The 7,035-nt window shown below is 30.7% G+C and overlaps 2 protein-coding genes and 1 non-coding gene across 3 annotated transcripts; 1 reads left to right on the top strand and 2 right to left on the bottom strand.

Annotated features, from left to right (window-relative positions):
• Positions 1–401: 401 nt before the first annotated feature.
• TRNAI-UAU (transfer RNA isoleucine (anticodon UAU)) lies at positions 402–475 on the bottom strand. The gene has a single exon. It is a non-coding gene; the product is annotated as a tRNA-Ile (tRNA).
• An 842-nt stretch (positions 476–1,317) lies between these two features.
• LOC130982797 (protein AE7-like 1) lies at positions 1,318–3,244 on the top strand. The gene is made up of 6 exons (XM_057906892.1): positions 1,318–1,380; positions 1,497–1,663; positions 1,863–1,966; positions 2,084–2,183; positions 2,683–2,728; positions 2,904–3,244. The coding sequence occupies exons 2-6, from the start codon at positions 1,547–1,549 to the stop codon at positions 3,002–3,004; spliced, it is 468 nt and encodes a 155-aa protein (XP_057762875.1). The 5' UTR covers positions 1,318–1,380; positions 1,497–1,546; the 3' UTR covers positions 3,005–3,244.
• A 57-nt stretch (positions 3,245–3,301) lies between these two features.
• Positions 3,302–6,158, bottom strand: LOC130982796 (uncharacterized). The gene is made up of 6 exons (XM_057906891.1): positions 5,951–6,158; positions 5,721–5,809; positions 5,381–5,563; positions 4,322–4,423; positions 3,966–4,211; positions 3,302–3,741 (listed from the first exon to the last, which is right to left on the bottom strand). The coding sequence occupies exons 2-6, from the start codon at positions 5,784–5,786 to the stop codon at positions 3,472–3,474; spliced, it is 867 nt and encodes a 288-aa protein (XP_057762874.1). The 5' UTR covers positions 5,787–5,809; positions 5,951–6,158; the 3' UTR covers positions 3,302–3,471.
• Between the last annotated feature and the right edge of the window lie 877 nt (positions 6,159–7,035).

Genomic DNA, 7,035 nt, shown 5'->3' with positions numbered 1-7,035 from the left:
TTAAGTTTTATAACTATGATGATATCCTGTAAAAGTGGGTAAAAAAATTATGAAAAACAAGATCTATCTCAATTCTTTTTTTCCCTTTCACGTAGAATATATATCCTGTATTATAAATAATTTTGTGCAACATCCATTGATGAACACCTGTTTCAGTTGTATAGCTTTGATGTTATCTAGGTTATTATGTAAAAGTGAGTAAAAAAATTATGATAAGGTATTCTGGCCTTAATTTTGATCTTATTTGCTTATTACGATACAAAATATTCTTCAAAATTAAAAACAAAAAGTAATCTAATAAAATAATTTGGCAAGTGTTTTAAGGATATTAATGTGTTAGATTCGAGCTCTTTGTGATGTAGTTTTGGGTTAATTTAGTAACCTCGTCGCAAAGTTAAAAATGGTCCCGGCGGGGCTCGAACCCGCGACCTTCGGCTCATAAGACCAACGCTCTAACCAACTGAGCTACGGGACCTTGATGTTTAGATTGTATTAATCACATATAAAACACATAAATTCAAAGCAAAGAAAATTCCTCATGCATGGTTGAATATGAACAAGCATGATATCGTTTTTTTAATTTAGAAGATAACATGACCTACCAGTGCTCCAATGAATGTTTTGCCACGTTAATATAAGTTCAGACTTATCAAAACAATAATATGGTAAGTTGTACTCTATCCTACATCATATCATATCATATTCTATCAAATTTCAATGGAGATGATTTCCATTAATAATATGTGTTGTAATAATCATCAATGGAAGTCAGGGTCAGTTATTAATTATCATATGTAGAACTTACTTCTTCACCCCCTCTTCATTTTGTGTGTGTGTAGAAACTGATTTTCACAGATGGTGACATGGATGACTGTGCTCTCTTATCAAGAGTAAAGAGTCGTAACAATTTATCATACTTGACATATATAATATTTAAAATATATAAATATCAATAAACTTTTTAATATACATTCAATTGAATCATTAGAAAAAAAAATTGGCCCCGTGCATCATACAGTTCCGGACTAGTTAGTAAGAGAGGGGAATAATAATGATTATATACAATTTTATGCCAAAAAAATTTAAGTTCACATCATTTTATACCCTCGTAAAAAACATTTCTGTCTCAGTATGTGTTGTTTAGTCATTGAGAATTTTTTCCAAAAAAAAAAAAAAACTAGAATAGTTTATAATAGAATAAAATAAAATAAAATATATTTATTTATTTATTTACTTATTTTTGTTTTACAAAAATACCTTTTAATTGATTATTATAGTGAAATGAAACTTGTGTAGATACCTGTCAACGGAATATAAAGTAGTAAACAGTAGTATTGAACTATTGATATAAGTAGAGGAAGTGGAAATTGAAGGTAACAGGTAAAGTAAAGTAGGGAGTGTTTAATAATAATATCAATAATATAATATAATATATGAGATCAATTTCATTTCATTCATTTGAGTAAATTGGTTGATTAGCGGAACTGGAATTGCAGAAAGAGAACAGAAAGCCCGGTGAGTTTTGAAGAAGAAGAAGAACTTGAAGATGACGTTGGGTCTGATAAATGCAAACCCTGTTGTTCACGAAAAGAAGGAGAGGATCTCTCGCTCCGAAGATCTCCATCCCACTGATGACGCTGTTGATCCTCTCGATATTTATGATATCCTCTTTTCCTCCTCCTTCTTCTTCTTAATTTTTTCTCTTTAATTTGGTACTATTTAGAAAAATAACATATCAAACTCTAATTTATTGCAGCTATATATCTTTTTTATTTTCGTGTTTTTGTTACGATGGAATTTAATTAATTGAATTCAAAAGATGAATAACGTTTTTGCGGATCCTTAACTAAGATTCGACAAATTTCGTGAGGGATATTAGGGATCCCGAACATCCTTATTCGTTGGAGCAGCTAAGTGTTCTTTCCGAGGAATCTATTACTGTCGATGACAAGCTTGGCCGGATTTTGTGAGCTTTAACTTTTAATTTATAGATTATTTTCATCTTTGAATTTATTTATTTATTTATTTATTTATTTATGGAATTGATGGATCCTGAATTCATATTTGTAATTTGATTGTTTAGGATAACATTTACGCCGACCGTGCAGCACTGCAGCATGGCGACGGTGATTGGTCTTTGTCTGAGAGTGAAACTGAAGCACTTCTTCCCTCCTCATTATAAGGTATGTTACCATGTTCCCCTTCCTTCTCTTCTGCTTTGTCTGCCACATGGCACCTCCTGCTTTTTTCCCACTCTCAATTAATTGCCTCCTATTTTATTTTCTCATTAAAAGAAATTAAATCTAATAATAATAATAATAATAATAATAATAATAATAATAATAATAATTTGTTATGCTAATTTGTTGTGTGTCGGACAATGAAAAATACTTGTGGACCGTGTTGGAGTAACATAATTGATGTTATGTCAAAATAGCATTTCCATGTACTATACATTTTTTTTTTGTACTAATTCAAGCAATTGCGAACTAGTAAGTACTAATTAACAGATGCTCATAATTTTCTCTGCAGCAATAGTAGGAATTAATATAACTAATAAATTTTTTTATCATTATAAAGTTATAAAAGTTCATTTCTATGCATTGAGAATGTAACCTTTATTCTCTTGATTATTTTGTTAATGGCATGTAGCATATGACTCTCTGAAATTTCTTTTTGCAGGTAGATATCAAAGTGTCTCCAGGATCTCATGCTGATGAGGTATCAGGTGAAGCGACCATTTCCCTTTGTTTTTCAGCGTTTAGCATGAGGATTCTGTGGTTACTACTACACCCTGAATTTGAATATGAATACTTTATGTTCCATGTTCTCTCTGTTAAAAACTATGCTCAATCCTCATCATAACACAAGTTTTGGATTCTACCAATTTTCTGTTGTTGCAGTGAATAAGCAGTTAAATGATAAAGAGAGAGTTGCTGCTGCATTGGAGAATCCCAACCTGCGCGAGCTCGTCGAGGAGTGCCTCGCTTCCAACGAACTGTAACTGTGAGAAACTAAATGTGACAGTAATGCATAGATAGTCCTCATGAAGCTTTAGCTCTTTGGTTTCATTTTCATGTATGTATCATCAATATCACCCCTCCTCTTGCCAAACCTAAATTGTGTTTGATTGTGCTTTAGCCCTTTGATTTCATATATGTATATGTATATGCTTTGTAAGTGAAGTTAGACATCGAGGTGTAAAGTTTTGGTACCTGATTATGCATAATTATGTTAAGGTTGACCCGGCTTCCATAATCCATATTATGATTCACACCATGACTTTATTCTGGTAAGAACAAATACAACTAGTGTTATATATTTCTACTTTGTCTTTCACTAACTCAGGTGTGCAACTACATTGCAATTGATGTTCACAAAATAGACTAGAGTTTTGTGATTATTTCCAAATTCCAAGCTTGCGTCTAAATTTTCCTTAGAATACAAATATATCATCATTGTGATTATGAATTATGATGCAACATCTCCCCCAGATTGACCATTATTAGTGTGGTGTGGCTTCTCATGAAGGCCCCAAAACTGGGCAGTTTTAACATCGTCCTCAAGCATCAATCTTGAGAACTCTTCATGATCATATCTTAGAGAAGCTTTTCCCCCATATTCACTAGGAAGATTTTCTACGTCGAAGAGCGAGTTCATGAGCTCCACACTGTCCTTATCATTAGGATATACAAAATTCAACTTCTGTGCTGTCTTGGGGTCTATGAAGTATCTCACAGCCTATCAGAATCAAAGTAGTAAGAGTAACAGGCACTGCTAAAACCTCATCATTCAAAACCATTTAGTGCAAAATAGAATTCGCAATTGTTCTAAAACATTTACGATATTAGGACATGTCTCTATCATGGCAGTGTTGTTTCTTTAATCTCAAAACAAGAAGAAATAGCAAAGCTTAAAGATGCATGAGAAAAACAAAATACTATAAGGGAGGGGGAGGAACAAACCTTGAAGAAGGCCTCAAAGATTCTTGGTGGATTGTAAAAAATAACAACACCAAGCCTTTCTGGATAGTGGTTTTGTAAAATGTAAATAATATCACGCGATGTTTTGATAGGGATATTAGTTCTCAGTGAAAATCCATCAAAGTCTAGCAACCATGTCATCTTTTCTTGTCCTTCAGGAAGATTAAGAACGGTATTTTCCATTAGGTAAACAAAATACTTGGTGCCATCTTCCGGGGTTGTCGTGTTCTGATAATATAATTGCCAAGTTAACAATCTATTAAAAACTAGAAGGAAAGTTACTTGAGTTATTATATATAGACTTAGGTAGCTTAGTCAGAGTGGATTAAAATGTTGACCTTATGCATCCCTGGCTTCATTATAAGGACAGTTCTTCCAGCTCGGTCATGAAGGTTTGCTCTGAAGACTTTCCCTGTCTCACCTTCATGTGCTACATCACTCTGATTGTAGCAAATAGTTCAATTGCAATTCGCAAACACAAATTATTAATATTAGCTATATGCATGCTATCAAGGACAATATAGGGTCCAAAAATGGTCTCAAAAAGTGTAGCATAGACACCTAACATGATAATTCTACGGCTTGAATCCGTTATCATAGAGAGACTGAGATTAAAAACGGAGACTTAATTAAGTTTCTGTATTGTATATAAAATATATTAGATAGAATATGTCTCAGTATTATATTTAATTTAAGATAAATATAGAGATTGAAGAGTATATTTAAAATTTGAAAAGTTAAATAAAAGTATTTTTGAGAATCAATGTTATTAGGTAGCGTTTGTTTTGAGGTATTGTGATAGAAACTGAGAGACTGAGACTCAGTATCCTTTTTGTTGGTTCAGAGACTGGTACTAAAATTTCTGTCTTTGTCTCTAAAATTTCAGTATTTCAGTACCTCTAAAAAGTAAAGATACAAAGGACTAAATTTTTTAGAGATTAAGACTAAAACTTTAATAACATTTTATACTTAAAATATTCTCATTTTATACCTAAAATATTAATTAATTCCAATTTTATCCTTTGTACAAATTAAATTAGAGTTTCATTCTTGTTTTAATTTCTGTCTCCCACTTTACATCAAACAAAATATTGAGATTTATTTCAATCTCTGTCTCTTAGTCTCTTTCTCTCTGTCTCAATCTTTCCATCTCTGTCTCTCCACCAAACGCTACTTTAGAATTTCAATTTATGTCAAAAAAAATTTTAGTTCATTGTATCCCCACTTTTTGGAGATATTGAAAAGCCTGAAATTTTAAATTTTGACATTGAAATTTTATTAAACATAATATTGAGTTTTTGTCCCCAATTTCAGTCCTAGTTTCTAAAAACAAAACGCTACTTATCTGATCTGAATGTATGATGTATAAAATAGTATAATGTTGGGAAGAAAGTTACCCAGCGAATTTCCTCGGGCTTAAAAGAGGACCTCCAGTTGAGCGAGTCAAGAAGCATTTTCTTGGATTTATGGAGATCCCAGTTCCGAGCTTCAAGGTATCTTCTTAGGCATCCATCTGTGCAGTACTTTAAACTACGCTCACTTAGGGCCAGGGTTCCAATAAAAGCCTTCAGTTCATTAACCTGTTTCACTTTTACTTCTTCCTTATTCTCAACATAATATTTTCTTTCTACTAACATTTCTAACCCAAACTCAAAAACATGACGAATCATGGTACATAGTTATGATAATGAACAAGCATAAATATGAAAGAGAAATATTATATATAGAAAGCTTCACCTTTGCATCTTGATAAGGGGAATCATTCTTCAGCTCATTCTGGCTTTTCTTCCTTAAAAGGAACATGCTGATTGCAAATTATTCCAGAACTGAACCATATGAATTTTTCAAAATATCTTTTAGAAAATAAAAAAAAATTGGAAACTACACGCTCAAAAGAGATTAAGATTATTATTGATATTGAAAGAGTCACTCTATAAAAAAAGAGATTCAAGTGAAGAGTTACTTACCTGGAGTTATACAAAGTGATGAGAAAAGAAGAGAGAAATTGCAATTGTTTATAAGTTTTTAGCTCTTGTTAATGTTATTCATCATGCAAAATTATCATATGTTAGAACAAGAAGAAGGGGACGTTTCGGTAATTCGGTACAAGATCAGTGACGAGGAAGAGCAACGGTTGTTAAATGCAAATGAATACTCCAAACTCCATTAACAGATACTGGGTCCAGTATGATTAATTAGTATAACTTTATGAAAACGATATATGCGGAGTAAAGATAAAAAACTAGTTACTTCATTGGTAAGCTTAAATAAGCATCCAAGAGTTTAAATTTTATTTTATATACGTAACAATTTATTATTATCTGAGTTTTAAATGAAATTTCAATTGGTAACAAATTAGTACTTGATTTATTATATTAGAAGATGAAGTGAACAATTATAATATGGAAAAATATAAGTAGTAATAAAAATATTAAACAATGTGAATAATAGATATATTAAATGTTCACTAGGTATATAGATGATTATCCTAATATTAAGATTTAGGTGAATAATTTAAAAATGTAGTGTATTTTTATTTTATTAGGCCAATTTTAAAATCCTGTTATTCACATTATTTCCAAAAATTATTGTCTACTTAATAAAATTCAATATATACTAAATGAAATATTGGAATCGTAAAACATAAAAAAATTACATAATATAATATGCATCTCATTTTTAACGATTAAATATAATTGAAACTAGGAAGGTGATCTAGTTATAATAAAAATGTTTTTTTTTTTTATCTGAGTTTTCAAGTAATATAATTTTGAACACGAGTAAATCTAATAAAACAAACTTGTAAAACTCAGTAAATGATAAAATAAAATATGTACATAGAGGTATTAAACGAGTACAATCTGGATGCATAAAATCATATCGTATATGTGGCCCCCTTTTCTTTTTATTTAAATAAGAAACATGTATTTATATGTGTGAAACATATATATCCAAATAGGCTCTAAAAATTTTGTCATTTTTGTTTAAATTTTTTTATTATATTAAAATCCTTAAGCTTTATAAAAATAACACATAAATTTTTATTTTAATC

This window comes from Arachis stenosperma, chromosome 5 (assembly GCF_014773155.1).
Source record: "Arachis stenosperma cultivar V10309 chromosome 5, arast.V10309.gnm1.PFL2, whole genome shotgun sequence".
In the NCBI taxonomy this organism is placed as follows: domain Eukaryota; kingdom Viridiplantae; phylum Streptophyta; class Magnoliopsida; order Fabales; family Fabaceae; genus Arachis; species Arachis stenosperma.
This window is presented reverse-complemented; position numbering and strand designations above follow the sequence as displayed.